The sequence below is a fragment of the Astatotilapia calliptera genome, chromosome 16 (assembly GCF_900246225.1).
Source record: "Astatotilapia calliptera chromosome 16, fAstCal1.2, whole genome shotgun sequence".
NCBI classification, from domain to species: domain Eukaryota; kingdom Metazoa; phylum Chordata; class Actinopteri; order Cichliformes; family Cichlidae; genus Astatotilapia; species Astatotilapia calliptera.
Genome location: NC_039317.1, coordinates 10,207,046 through 10,222,141, shown reverse-complemented (window position 1 = coordinate 10,222,141; position 15,096 = coordinate 10,207,046). Strand labels below are relative to the sequence as shown.

At 39.5% G+C, this 15,096-nt stretch overlaps 5 protein-coding genes across 5 annotated transcripts; 2 read left to right on the top strand and 3 right to left on the bottom strand.

Annotated features, from left to right (window-relative positions):
• Positions 1-286: 286 nt before the first annotated feature.
• On the bottom strand, positions 287-1,084 carry LOC113008377 (gamma-crystallin M3-like). The gene is made up of 3 exons (XM_026145742.1): positions 1,026-1,084; positions 698-940; positions 287-602 (listed from the first exon to the last, which is right to left on the bottom strand). Exons 1-3 carry the CDS (start codon positions 1,032-1,034, stop codon positions 327-329), a joined length of 528 nt encoding a protein of 175 aa, XP_026001527.1. The 5' UTR covers positions 1,035-1,084; the 3' UTR covers positions 287-326.
• A 2,311-nt stretch (positions 1,085-3,395) lies between these two features.
• On the bottom strand, positions 3,396-4,561 carry LOC113007845 (gamma-crystallin M3-like). The gene is made up of 3 exons (XM_026144845.1): positions 4,508-4,561; positions 4,174-4,422; positions 3,396-3,934 (listed from the first exon to the last, which is right to left on the bottom strand). Exons 1-3 carry the CDS (start codon positions 4,514-4,516, stop codon positions 3,653-3,655), a joined length of 540 nt encoding a protein of 179 aa, XP_026000630.1. The 5' UTR covers positions 4,517-4,561; the 3' UTR covers positions 3,396-3,652.
• Positions 4,562-8,060: 3,499 nt separating this feature from the next.
• LOC113007848 (gamma-crystallin M3-like) lies at positions 8,061-9,013 on the bottom strand. The gene is made up of 3 exons (XM_026144848.1): positions 8,962-9,013; positions 8,576-8,815; positions 8,061-8,384 (listed from the first exon to the last, which is right to left on the bottom strand). The coding sequence occupies exons 1-3, from the start codon at positions 8,968-8,970 to the stop codon at positions 8,109-8,111; spliced, it is 525 nt and encodes a 174-aa protein (XP_026000633.1). The 5' UTR covers positions 8,971-9,013; the 3' UTR covers positions 8,061-8,108.
• A 1,852-nt stretch (positions 9,014-10,865) lies between these two features.
• On the top strand, positions 10,866-12,278 carry LOC113007847 (gamma-crystallin M2-like). The gene is made up of 3 exons (XM_026144847.1): positions 10,866-10,932; positions 11,056-11,298; positions 11,679-12,278. The coding sequence occupies exons 1-3, from the start codon at positions 10,924-10,926 to the stop codon at positions 11,952-11,954; spliced, it is 528 nt and encodes a 175-aa protein (XP_026000632.1). The 5' UTR covers positions 10,866-10,923; the 3' UTR covers positions 11,955-12,278.
• A 1,836-nt stretch (positions 12,279-14,114) lies between these two features.
• On the top strand, positions 14,115-14,952 carry LOC113007849 (gamma-crystallin S-1-like). Its single transcript, XM_026144849.1, has 3 exons — positions 14,115-14,195; positions 14,324-14,566; positions 14,641-14,952. The coding sequence occupies exons 1-3, from the start codon at positions 14,187-14,189 to the stop codon at positions 14,911-14,913; spliced, it is 525 nt and encodes a 174-aa protein (XP_026000634.1). The 5' UTR covers positions 14,115-14,186; the 3' UTR covers positions 14,914-14,952.
• Positions 14,953-15,096: the final 144 nt, after the last annotated feature.

The following is a 15,096-nucleotide window of genomic DNA, read 5'->3' as shown; positions in this document are numbered from 1 at the left end:
GACTACTACTAATAAATACTGATAATTTGTTGACCCTGAACCCAAAATGAAGCAAATCTCTTCATATATATGGATGCATATCCATATATCGCTGTCTACCACAGCTGACTTCTACAAATCAAATAGAAACAGGTGGTAATTCAGTCTTTTGGAGATGCCATTCAAAAGAAGAATGAAAACATGTTTTGTACTCGGTGGTTTCCACTGATACTCAATGCATTTGAATTCAGTATGAATGATCTTAAAAAGGTTCACAGTGATGAAAGTAAATGTCATGACACAAGAATTTAGAAATTTATATCATTTATTGAAGTCAAAATGTAAAATTAGCACATGTCCATGATGCGCCTCATGCTCATGAACCTCATCCCGCTCATTCCCATCTCCCTGAAGCTCCTGTACTCTCCGGGCCTCATGTACATCATCCTGCCTCTGTAGTGGGGCTGCTCGTACATCAGCCAGTGGCCATCCATCACGTTGCAGGACATGCAGTCGGACATGCGGTAACGGTCCATGATGCTGTCGCAGTCGTCCATCAGCTCGTACATCTGACCACCGAAGTTCTCCCTCTCATAGATCCTCATCCTGAACTGGCCTCTGTACTGTTTTATAGACACAAGACAAAATAAAATTAAGCATGAAACTTATGTTAATTCCAAAAAGGTCTTATATGGAAGTACCACCACTTTACACCTACCATGGGGATCGTACGGCAAGACCTGATACCACCACTCATGCCCATCATGCTCATGTAGTCAGCGTACTCGCCCCTCCTCATGAAATACTGGTTTCCCATGTAGTTGGGGCGGTCGTAGACCATGAAGCAGCCGCTCTCCACCCTGCAGGAGTGACACCTGCTCAGGTAGGAGGACATGTCAGAGCAGTCGCTCATGCACTCATAGGAGCGGCCCTGGAAGTTCCTGTCCTCGTAGAAGATGATCTGAAAGAACAACAAAGCTCGTTAGAATAGGAATCCACAGATTGTTTTTTTTAATGAATAAACATCTTTCCCATGCTTTACATACTTTGCCCATGGTCACGGTCTTCTGGTGGTTCCTCAGGACTGAGCTGTGGCTTCTGTGTATTCCTGTCAGTGGTAGCTGTTACTTTTATACCTGCAGCGTGGGAACATAGGATGTGTGGCGTCTATTGTGCAAACCCCTGACCCAGCAACACAGCATAGAAGCCTACTGAGCAGTCAGGGAACTAAAGGGTTATTTTGTGACGCCACACTAGTGGAAATGCATGTAGTGTATACATGTGGTATTGTTGCTACACATAAAGAAAATAAATAGAAGCTTCCAACTGTAGTATGACAACCATTTCTGTCTTCAGTGTAAAGGACATTTCATTTACTAACAGATGTTTTTGAAGTCATTATATGTTTATGTAAAAATATAAAACACTATAAATATAAACATGAACACTGTAGAGATCATTTCCTTTTTTGAGGTATGAAAACACACAAAAACTGATTTATTGTCCAGTTAAGTAGAGCATTAGATGCGGATCAGAAAACAGAAAAAAATAAGTTGTCAGGGAGATATGGTGGAGAGCCTGTGCAATATGTAAAGGTAGAAAGTTTTAGTGTTTTCTTCTCTTTTGTTTTTAGAAATTTGTTCAGCTACAAGTGAGCAACATGATAAGATTTAAAAACATGAATAACTGAAACATTTCATGTAATCAATTTCCTCTGAACTAATAATTTAAATAAACTGAGCATTTTTTGGCTGCTCGTGAGGAGTGCAAGTTGTGGGAATACTAATATGTGAACAAGTTAAAATGATGAAGTTAGAAAACAGCATCCAGCACTAAGTCTGTCAGGATACCATTTAATAAGATTCACTGCAGAGTTGCTGTTTATTTGGTTCAAATGAACAGACAACATGAGATCAGGTTGGTATAGACATTTATCACAGTGGGCAATTTGACCAGTTTTAATAGGAAAAGCATCACCAAATTATTTATATCTGCAATGGTTGTGCTCCATAAAAAGATAACTTCACTTATGTCTTCAGACTTTCTACTTGTTATGGATTGTATACGGATCAGAAAACAGAAAAAAATAAGTTGTCAGGGAGATATGGTGGAGAGCCTGTGCAATATGGATATTATGGACTATAATGGGATTGTTTAATCCCATTATAGTGGGATTAAACAATCCCACTATAATGTTTTTGTTACATTTCCACCAGAAAAACATTGCCATATTCAGTCAGCATTACCTCGAGAATGTAAAGGCCAAAATGAGCAACCTTCAGCTTATAAAGACTTTGCCTGCTTCAAAAATCCAAACTGTCAACACAAAAATTAAATATTCCACGCTCTACAACAGGGGTCTCAAACTCGCGGCCCGGGGGCCACTTGCGGCCTACATCACCCCTACGTGAAGAAATATAATGCAATTTGACCCTTGAAGTTAATTTTTTTGTTGGGGAGGATTTGTTTGTTGTTGAGTCCAATGTTAAAATAAGTTCTTTAAAAAGCACAAAGTGATTTAATAAGGCAATATGAGCAGAGAGCACAAACATGTTGAGGGATTGACTTTGTTAGTTATTTGTAAAGAAAAGTTTTCACTTATGTCTGCACTGTCATTTTGTTAAATACAAACAGTTATAGTTATTATATTCATTTGGTAGTTCATGAAAGGCTTCAATTAGTTAAGAGTGAGAAAAAACATTTACATTTTCATAAATATTTGTTTGTTTGTTTTATTGTACAACCTTAACACTAAAGTGGCCCTCACATGAGATGACAGTGCCACAGCTCATTGAAGTTTGGGACCCAGGCTCTTTCAGCCAGCTCTGATGCGAAAGACCATTACTGAGTAGCCCTTTTAAATTCTTGTCAAACAGCTGTGTTCCAACATTGTCATGACCTTGCTAGCTTACATAAAAGTAAAGTGTTCTCTTGTGGCTCTAAATCTTCCTTCCTTCAGGATCCAGAACAAACAAGATGCGGAAGCTTCTTTTAGTTTATATGCAGTGTCCTCACCACAGCTGTAAAATCTCCATCTTTAGGACACGCAGGGCAAGTAGAGCTATCATTACCCTTCACTTTCATTATTGATGGCCATTATGAGAATTGTAACAAGTAGAAAGTCTGAAGACATAATGACATATCAAGACCAATAGGCTGGGATTGAGTATAAGTTACTGGGTGCGCTGTGTGTAGTGTGTGCTAACCATTTATGTTACCTGTATACATCTGATTTATGCATCGCTGTTATTTCTGCCACACAAAATGTATTTCAATAAAACCAAAAGATGTTCTTATGTACACACTTTCTGTTTCTGTTTTCACAGAGCAGAACAGGAAATTAAAACTGACTGAAAAGCAGCCCTATGCTAACCAGGAGTGCACCATGCATTAACATAAATAAAAGACAACTGTTGTTCTGTAATGTCGGCTTTATTTACATTTAAGTAATTTATTTTTCAGTGGCATGTGCTTCATATGACACCACACATTTCATAAGTAGAAGAATTAAGTGACACTGTGGATAAACTATCAACAGTAAGAGCAGCCAGTTGCTGATAATTCATGCACTTTTCTCTCAGGTTTGTGAGTTTGCCAGGGAAGTCGACCCAAATGATGAACTGAAACAGATATGAACTGTTTATTAACAGTTTATTTATTTTGTCTGTCTTGCCTAACAGGATTCCATGATACGTCTGATGGATCCAATCCTCATGTCCGTGGGACCCATTCCCATCTCCCTGAAGCTCCTGTACTCTCCAGGTCTCAGGTACATCATCCTGCCTCTATAATGAGGCTGCTCGTACATCAGCCAGTGGCCATCCATCACGTTGGCAGACTGGCAGTCAGACATGCGGTAGCGGTCCATGATGTTCTCGCAGTCGTCCATCAGCTCGTGCATCTGACCACCGAAGTTATCCCTCTCATAGATCTTCATGCTGAAAGGCCCTCTGTGCTGTGAAAGGACAGATCATTACTTTATCAGCAATATTAGAGTTGTTGTTTAACACATATAGCTGCAGAAAATAGAAGTAGATAGAAGTAAAGCACAAAATGATTAAGAAGCTTACAAGTTTGTGCACAGCACATGCAAGCAAAAAACATTCTCAGTGCCTGATAGATGCTTTTATTTTGAAACATGTGGGGTACCCCATAGTTTCTGTGTATTTCTATATATTTTCAGGTCTTACATACCATGGGAATCATGCGGCAGGAACGGATGCAGTCGCTCATGCTCATTCCCATCAGCCGCTGGTTGTCAGGGTACTCTCCCCTTCTCACCAGCATCTGGTGACCCATGTAGTTGGAACGTTCGTACACCATGAAGCAGCCGCTCTCCACCCTACAGGAGTTGCAGCGGCTCAGGTAGGAGGTGAGCTCAGCACAGTCACTGCTGGTCTCATAGGAGCGACCCTGAAAATTCCTGTCCTCATAGAAGATGATCTGAAAATAAAACAGTTTAATGTATGATTTAATCAAGTGTTTATTGGTCTCAATTACAGCAACAGTTTGTAAATTTCTCTCTTACTCTGCCCATTTTGGTCGTCAATTCTGTCCCTGATTCCACTCGTACTTGGCCCAGCCAAGCTCTCTGTCACTTTTATACCCATCATGATGGCTAAATGATCTATGGAGCCATTGTTTTGAATATCTTACTCAGCAGGATACCATACAGGGCTATAATGTTTGTTAAATCGCTCTGTAAATGGTTATTATTCCAGACTGTATGCATCTGGTGCAGTGCCAACCTCTGTGGCTCTCATATGGGGTACAGGTGGGTGACAGTGAGCAGATGTATCAGCTGGGACTCTTTGTACTGTCAGTGATTGCTGTGTGTTGAAAAGCACTCTGTTACTCTTATGTGAATGCATATCAGAGCTGAGCAACTGATCAAATGTACAAATGCTTCAACTTTAGATTTAAACACAGTTACATTTGTGAAGAAAAGACTGTAGTTTTTACATCACAGCATTTACATCTCCGCAAACACATTTACTAGTTACCAATACTGACTGGTGATCACGGTCTACCACTGCATCATGTACATCAGTGGTCCCCAAACCCCAGGCCAAGTCCGTGAGTCGTTTGGTACCGGGCTGCGAGAGTTGAGGCTTGGGTGTGAAATTGATGGTTTTCGGGGTTTTTAATCAGTTTTTATCATTATTTGTTTTTATCATTTTTATCCCTGGGTCTTTTCCCGTGTGTTATGAATAAATCGTCTTTTTTTTTGGTACCAGTACTGCTTTTATTTTGTTGTATTTATCTGCGACACCTTAAAGGCCTGTCTGTGAAAATATTGTCAGACATAAACCGGTCCGTAGCAAAAAAAAGGTTAGGGACCTCTGATGTACATCATCCTCAGCATTGTATGTATCTATATCCAGTGTTGGGGAGTAACGGAATACATGTACCGCCGTTACGTATTTAAAATACAAAATATGAGTAACTGTATTCCGTTACAGTTACCGTTTAAAAAGGTGGTATTCAGAATACAGTTACTTTGTTGAAATAAATGGATTACACTGCGGTACTTTCCTGTTTCATTTTGTCGCGGGTCAGGACTGTTTGGGTTTTGTTTGACAGCTACGTTCTGTTGTTCCAGGCGGCAGCGTTACGGTTGCCATGGTTACATGGTGACGCTCTCTCTCTCTCTGCGACTGTGTGTTTCCTGGGTGAGAGAGCGCCTTTTCGTTGTTGTTGTTGTTGTTGTTGTTGTGCTAAGCTAACAGGCAGAATGCTACAAGCATAGCTCTAAAGAATGTAGCATTATGGGCAGTGTAGTCCGTGCTGCAGGGAGAATGCACTGCCATACACGTTATATGTCTGTGAGCGCGAGGAGGGAGAAAAAGGGGAGTGGAAAGGTACGAGTTGTCATCGAAGAAAAACGGGAGCTGGAAGCATGTAAATATAATAATAACCACTTCAGCCAAGAAGATTGCCTGACGAGCCCAGTTGTAAGTAAGTTATTAAGACTCGACTGTACACCGTGTTTGTGTTTTCCTCCGAAAACAATAAGTTCCGTTGCAGCAGTCTTTCAACGCCTCTCTCTGTCTCTCGCAAGAAAAGTTGACCCACACAACAAAGTAAAGCTATTTTTCGGCTACAAGCCGACAGGGACCCCGCCGTATTAGTCAGAGGTCCCTTTACTACAGTTCAGAGTCGCGGACCTTCAGTAATAGTAATAAATCACACAGCAATAGTACATTCACGTTGTTGTAAAAAGCATGATAATATATTAAGTAATCCAAAGTATTCAGAATACGTTACTCTCATTGAGTAACGTAACGGAATACGTTACAGAATACATTTTGGGGCATGTATTCTGTATTCTGTAACGGAATACATTTTAAAAGTAACCTTCCCAACACTGTCTATATCTATATATATCTATTAGGGGTGCAACGATACTCGTATCGATATTGAACCGTTCGATACAGTGCTTTCGGTTCGGTACACATATGTATCGAACAATACAAAACTTTAAATTTATTTTATCAACTTTCCTTCTGACGATGCTGTCTGTGTTGAGCGCTCAGTGGATCTGCGCTCGACAGTGCAGCCTAGGCGGAGTAGTCGAACGCAGATTCACTGAGCGCAGGGCAAGCCAGCGAGACAGAAGTTAAGCTCTCCTTGCAACATGGCAAATTGAACCTCCCCCACCCTCATTCAGATCTGGTGTTTGGAACTACGCCACGCAATGCTCAATTACATGGGTGGGAGCTAGTGTGTTAGCGCAGTTAGCTCGTTAACGTGTTGGCTGTCCAGCCCCACGCACGGGGCGATCCACGGTAGCTCGTTAACGGAGATTTGCCGTGTTGTGCCGTTAACGTCATTTAAACGAGATTAACGCTGACAGCACTAGTGGGAACACAACGAATATGACTGCACATTTACTCCAACAGCATCCTAGTGCAAAGACAAGTGGAAGCAGACAAAAACAACAAGCACGCATGCTACAAACTTTACCAGAGTCATTTAGACAGCCGTTAGCACGTGATTCTCCTTATGGGGAGCTGATATGTTTAATATGCTGCTGAGACTATAGCCCAGAAGAAGCGTGTTTAATTGTATGTGTGATATTACTAATAACATTTATTGTGAATACAAATCATTCAGTCTAAACTGTGTGTTGTAACCTGTGTAGCATATAAAATCCAGAGTGTCTTCACCATTGCTTTTGAAACATGACATGACAATCAAGGAAATGCATATCCTGCTTTTTTATCATTTTGACTCTCATATTGACCATATTTTACAAAAGGAGAAGCATGACTTGAAACTAGATATAAAGAAACTTGAGATCATGAACTGTTTAGTTTGGCCTGAGATCAAGAGAAATAAATGGGAATTTTATTTTAGATTTTTGCAATTCTTTTTGCAACAAGAGGCGGCACCTCCTGTTGGAGAAAGAAATCTGGTTTAAGGCACACATCTTTTATATACACTGTTGTGACAATGTGTAATTTAACTGCATTTTGTACATATTTCTGCAACATGATATTTTCATAGCAGATATAATACTGTCTTAAGTTACACATGTGCTCTTGTATTATTATTGTATGCGTTGTAGGATCTTCTCTAATGGAGATTGGGGCAACTATTTTTGTGATTATTATAAATAAACTAGAATTGCATTAGAAATTAGAGGAATTGAATATCCCTCTATTATGTATGCTATTATAGCTCTGTAGTGTGCTTTTTAGCATGAGTTCATATATTACAGTGTAGTTGACACCCGACTCCCCCCCCCCCCCCCCCCACACACACACACACACACACACACACTACCATGTATTCATATCTTTGTGGGAACATCTAACTGACATAATGCCTTCCCTAGCTCCTTACCCTAACCATAACCTAATTGTAACCCTGACACTAAAACCACATTTTGAGTCTGAAAAATACCTTTAAACTTGTGGGGACTGGGATTCTGTCCCCATAAGAATTGTTGGTTCCCAAAAGTATAGTAAACTTACAGTTTTGGTCCCCACAGAGATATGAATACACAGTCACACACAAACACGTACACACCCACCCGCACACACGTACATCACAAATCTACTCAATATCAGATGGCATTAGTTTAATCTTTCACTTTATTATTCAGCGCATTATTTTCCTTTGCATCAACAGGAATCCATTATACGTCTAGCAGAGCTGAGCCTCATGCCACTATATCCGATATCTCTCATGCTCCTGTACTCTCCAGGTCTCAGGTAGACCATCCTGCCTCTGTAGTGGGGCTGCTCGTACATCAGCCAGTGGCCATCTATCACATTGCATGACTGGCAGTCAGACAGGCTGTAGCGGTCCATGATGTTGTCGCAGTCGTCCATCAGCTCGTGATTCGGGCCCTGGAAGTTCTCCCTCTCATAGATCCTTATCCTGTAAGAGCCTCTGTGCTGTTAGTTAAAGGAGGAGAGGAAACGTTGGACCGTTAAAGGCTACAGTGAAATGTTGCTGATATCAGATTTGCAGACTTAGTGTGTGAAAAGCAGTTTCATCAGCTCAACAATATCATAGTTTCTAATATCATATAAACTATGATATTATATGAACTAGACATGTTTTCCTTGTTGTAATCCCTGAGTACCTGAGGAATTAATCGGCAGGATCGGATAGAGTCACTCATGCCAAAAGACATGTAATCCGAGTACTCGCCCCTCCTCAGAAAATACTGGTTCCCCATGTAGTTGGGGCGATCGTAGACCATGAAGCAGCCGTTCTCCACCCTGCAGGAGTTGCAGCGGCTCAGGTAGGAGGACATGTCAGAGCAGTCGCTCATGCACTCATAGGAGCGACCCTGGAAGTTCCTGTCCTCGTAGAAGATGATCTGTGGAAAAGAAAGAAAAAACTTTACAAAATTGATTTAGAAAAGATGTCAGAGCTGACCTTCTCTTTTATTTCTCTCCATTGTTCATCTGCAGAGTTTGTCTTAAATTTGAAAAGTGCTTGTTTTCCGGTCTGCTCTCTGCATACCTTGCCCATGTTTGATGTTCTGTATTTGTGGGAAACTGTCCAACAACCTGTGGCTGCCAGACAGCTTTTATACTTGATACGCGCTGTAACAGGGTTTTGTCATTCAAATTATCTGGAAGCTGATGAATAAGCAGCTCTGCGATCGCTGTTAATTTCATTTGTGCCATCACGATCCAGAACAAAGGGAGGGGAAGTGGATGGAAGACACAAGGCCAGAGAGGAGGGAGGAGAACTGAGCTACAGTTTCTACATGTCTTCACACAAATCTTCATTTGGTCACATTTAACCTGTGTGTTTGGCTTAATTGTTGTACTTTTTTTGGATGTATCAATTCAGACCAGTAAGAATTCACTATCATCATTTTCAAACGACCATAGGTTTACTTTACTGCATCTGCAAAAATTTGTATTTGCAATCATAATGCCATGAAATGCAACACGTCTGTTTAAAGAAAAAAACAAAAACAAAACACACACACCCCTCCCCCATTAGTTTTGCAGGTCCTGTGATGAAGTGCATACAAGCTGCATTCTTTCTAATGGTGAGCAAGGGGCAACTATATGGTGGCAAAATCAAGTCTATCAAGTCAATCTTTCTATCTATCTGCAGTGGGGGAAATATTGATTTCCCCCACTGCAGATGCATTTGATTTTGAGAATACCAACCAAAGATCTAATATTTTGTTTTTCTCTGGCTTTTTCCCAGCTGTGTCTCCATGAGAATCTGTGAGTCATCCTCTATGTTTTGGAGAAAAGGAAAACAAACTGAAAATGCCAATACTTTGATGAACAGTTAAATAAGAACAGATTAGTATGACATACAGACAGCACAGGGTGAGGGTTGGGTAATAGATCATGACTGATCAATTATGGTCTATACCTCACAAGGTTAAAGAGATTTGGGAAAAAGAGCAAGAATGGAAATTAAAGAAGTCAGCGAATTTCTGCATTTGCTTTGAGCAAAGCGTTTTTCAGTGTACAATGTATACAATGCATTATATAAGAGATACAAGAAAACCAAAAGCATTTACAATTAAGTGTATCGCTGGCAGTAATGATGGCTTTAACGTAGAGTGTTTAGTGTGTATTTAATCATTTTTAACTAGTTTAATGACTGTTTAGCATTTTTATGTAACTTTTGTATGTATTTAAACATACACAAGATCATCAGACTACTGAATTAAATGTAACTAAAATGAAAACCAAATTAAGTCTAACTCTATTTAATATGTACTATAATCAGAAACCATGCCCATCATGGAGCATCCTAAGCCAACAGTGACCTGTAATTACCAACCTTTTTGATCGCTCATCAAAGAAAATAACAGAAAATTTAATGGATATTATGTCCAATAGTACCACTGTTTATACAAGTCATATTATAGAAGATATTTAAACTTTAATTTGGCAGTCTGTGGGAGCGCACTTGTTTACAGGTGAAAAGGTCTTTAGATTAGCGTGCAAAATACATGAATCACTGACAAGAACAAGACAAATATGGATATAAATTATTGACAAAAGCAGCAAGAGATCCTATTTTCAGGGTTAAATACAGCCAACAGTCATCCAAAACTAAATAACTGCCTTGCTTCTTCTTGCCCTCATGATAAAATGCATTAGTTATCTCATCCTGCAAAAAACAAACTGTAAATGTAGATAAATAACCAAATGATTTCCAGGTGTACAAAAAGAGAGTGCTGACCGAGACTAAGAATTCAGTGGAAAAAACAACAACACATTTATCATCAAGTAGTAGTACTTTTACATGTCACATTTGGCACTTCTTTGATATGAGGCTATCACATGTAGACAAAGGGAAATCAAACTTGACCAAACCATTTTGCTGATATGCAAATCAAGGTAATTTAGATGACAATAGCTTTCCCTCGTCTGCACATTCTACTTTTCAATATAAGCCACAACACAGCTGCAGCTGGATGGCAGGCAAGCAATATCAGTAACAATGGTGAAGGTAAGGAACAAATGCTGTTTGAGTGAATAGAGTGCAAACTATCGCCTGTCTTATTTGCATAAGAAGTCAAAGTATTCTAATGTTGTAAAATACTGAGTAATTTTTGTATATTCATCTATCCAGATTGCGTTCTTTGAAGACAAGAACTTCCAAGGCTGTAGTCATGAGTGCAGTACTGACAGTCCTGACCTGACCTCATATTTTAGTCGCTGCAATTCCATTAAGGTGGATAGTGGGTGCTGGGTGCTGTATGAGCATCCCAACTACACAGGCTCCCAGTACATCCTGAGCCCGGGTGAATACCCCGATCACCAGCATTGGATGGGATTCAACGATGGCATCAAGTCATGTCGTTCAATTAAAAACGTAAGGCGGTAGACACTAACATTCATTCTTTAGAATTGATTTTCCTTTTTAATGTAACAGCTCTGACAATATCATAATGTGACCCAGTTTCTCCAAGGTTCAATAAGCCTATTCTAACAAGTTGTAGAGGAGTGCTTGGCTGCAGCAAAATACCACAGAGTGCACCAACCAAGCAGTAATCAGTCAAAGACCAACAGACAAAAAGGAGAGATAAAAGGCTCATGATTTGGCAGCTGGGTGCTTTATGCCCGTGCCAATGCACATCAATTATTTAAGGAAAGTGGGAAAACAGCCAAGAAACCATGTGTAGTTTTGAGTTCAAAGTATTATTATTTAATGCAAAACACCAACTTGATTTTGTGAGATTTGACTTGCTACAGGTCTATGGAAAATCCTGGAAGATCAGATTCTACGACAAGCAGGATTTTGGAGGCCAGGCAGCTGAGTGTGTCGAAGACTGCCCATCAGTTTATGAGACCTTCAAGTTTCGGGAATTGCGCTCCTGCGTAGTGATGGATGGTGCATGGGTCCTGTATGAGCAACCAGACTACCATGGACACCAGTATTTCCTGGAACGTGGAGAGTACCCCAACTATACAGACTGGGGCGCCAACTCCCCTGCTGCAGGATCCTTCCGAATGGTCACAGAACTCTAGAGCAGCAGCACCAAAGTAGGGTTCTGCAGCTTGTGAAAAAATTATCCAAGCCAACAATGTTCTTAATCTGACAGACGGATCAAGCTGCAGGACTCTGTATTCTAGAACATTGCTTGGTTATTGTTGGTTGTCTTGCTGATAAGACAACCAACAGAGTCTTGATACCATGGATGTCTTGTAACCTTTAAATAAGTTCTAGAACTCTTGAAGAAGATCCGGAAGTTCCTCCCTCCAACACTGTTTTTCCCTCCTATACCCTGTACTTCTTTCCAGCACTCCAAGTGCTATACTTAAATAAATAAATACCCTTCTTACTCATAACAATGCAGCCTCTGTTGCTTCTTATTACATTACCTGTTATGTCAGCTGCTTTTAGTCTCTCCTTCATCTTCTTTAAACCTTTTTTGAAGTTGCTTAAGTCAACCCAGAGGTCTAGTTATATATATGCATAATCAGATGAGAAAAAACAAGTAAATTTAACAACAGGAAGATGAAAGTTCTTTTACAAACCCATAAAAGTTAAACATTTTCAAATAATGCATGTTGCTGAGTGAAATGATGGCTGCATAAAGATAAAGACCCTCTTGCAAAGTTGTAGTTTTTACGTTTCCACTCTATGGCTCAGTACAAATATGTAAAATAAGATATAAAACGATGATATAGTGTTTATTTTCATTTGATCATTTTAGAAAAGTGTATGTACACTTTTTTGTATAAGCACTGATACACTGTGTTTATTACACTCTGTGGTACACACTAGGTTGCTATATCACTCTGTGGTTACTGAACTTTACTAAACAAATTAACTGAGTATAACATAAGCTTCATTTTTAGGCATCCTGCAGTATTTAGGTTCATGACGAAAATAACAGAAAAATGCATTTTCAGATGGCCATTTTCAACTGTAAAATCAAAAATCAATAATCACTGTACCAATATAGAACCTATAACATGAATAGGGCTAAACTTAAAATGATTGTTTTTACATTGATAAAATGCATCATAATTGAATTTCTTAACTTCCATCACATAACCATCACATTGCAAGTGACCTATTCTGGGTTAGGTTACATTTTGTCTTCTTACATATTTGAAATAGAATAATGGATAGTACACCTGTAGTATAAAGGGAAGAACTCCATCTAAGAGAGTTGATTTGAAGCTATTTCTATTTCAAAGACACACCCTAAGCTGCTGGCTGGTCATTGGTGGATGTGAACAGGTTATAATGATCTTGTAAGGTTATGAACTTACTAAAACATTGCTGTAATGTTCTCATATTTGTTAGTGTTGGTTTTAGCAAATTCCCTGATTGGGAACTTGACTCAAAATACTCTACTTTTATATGTTTTTTCTTTTTTTTTTTTTTTGATATTGGGAATTTTTCCTAAGAGATATGATTTGTGAGTCCAGTGGTCCCTCGCTATAACGTGGTTCACCTTTTCGCAGCCTCGTATTCAAATATACATAAATCTGTATATTTGAATGTGCTGTACTGTATGTTTGTAAGTTTTCTCCCTAACAAACACAACAATGTCAACGAAACATCGTCACCTGCGGAAGCCTTTGGTTTCGTTATATAATACTGGACTTGTTTTTCTACAAGGTTTGAACTTTGTGTTTAAACAACAGAGAAAAGTGTGAAAATTTTCATGCCTCTCTGAGAAACGTGCATAAAGTGTGTAGTGAGGGGTTTTACAGCCTTAAAACATCTATAATAATTGTAAAAAATAAAGTTCGCTACTTCGCCGATTTCACTTCTCGTGGGTTATTTTTAGAACGTAACTCCCACGATAAATGAGGGACCTCTGTACACCAGTTCAGTTAATGTTTCATCATTCAAGGATACACATACACTACTTGTTTCCATGATTGCATGCAGATAATAATACAAAAGAAAAAAGATTAAAAAAAGGATCATAGATTTTATTTGAACTCAAACTTTCATAATCAACAGCTTAACAAAACCTTTACACAAAACTGCACACACACATTTATAGCTGTGCTTCAAATCTGTTTAGACCAAGCAGGTTTAGATTCTTGGCACTGCTAAACAATCATTGTGTTCGGAAAAGCAATTCAGTGAGTAAGAAGAATAGGCAGACTCTAGACGAATATTTGAATTGTAATCATGGTTACAGGCACTGCTAACCATGCATTTGGTAGCATTGTCTCTGCCATGTATAAAGAGTACTACGTTGGTAACTTAGTGTAGTATTTTAGGCTCGGCAGATGGAGAAGGTGAGAATTTACAGCATTCATAGACGATCTAATTGGGCTCTAAATTTAGTGCTGTAGATATTTCAGTTAACACAGATTCAGATTGAATTCGATGCGAGTAAAATTCTGTATAATTCTGCTCTTTCTAGATTGTGTTTTTTGAAGATCGGGACTTCAAAGGAAAGTCCTATGACTGCAAAGGGGACTCAGCAAACCTGCATGGTTACATCCGCCGATGCAATTCAGTGAAAGTAGAAGGTGGCTGGTGGGTTCTGTACGAACGCAACAACTTTACCGGCTACCAATATGTCATTGGTCCAGGAGAGTACAATAATTACAGCTCCTGGATGGGATTCAATGACTGTGTAAGATCCTGCAGGATCATCAGAAATGTAAGTCTCCGCCTAGAAGTGATCAGTAGAAAAACACGTCACACGTCAAACTGACTACATTTCTTTACTTTCAGCCCAAAGGGCCCTACAAGCTGATGCTGTATGAACGACTTAACTTTATTGGCCAATCTCTGGAGCTGACAGAAAGCATAAAGTCAGTCCAGGATAAATGGCTCCGGCAAGAAGTCCAGTCCTGCAAGGTTCTAGAGGGGACCTGGGTGTTCTTTGAACACCCCAACTTCAGCGGCCGTCAGTACCTGCTGGAGAAAGGGGAGTACCACCACTGCTCAGAGTGGGGAGCTCTGAAAGCAGTTGTAGGCTCCATCAGAAGAATCATAAAGGCTTAAAATGTGACCTGTTAATCAAATATATTGTTTTAATTTGAATGTGTCATTGCACTTGTCTCTTCTTGTGAATACATTAAGGGGAGATCGCATGATCTCAATCTTTTCACCACAAGTTAGAGGAAATGAAAATATATATTCTCTCAAACGTTGTATTGCTCCTAATTCTACATGTAGCTGTACACC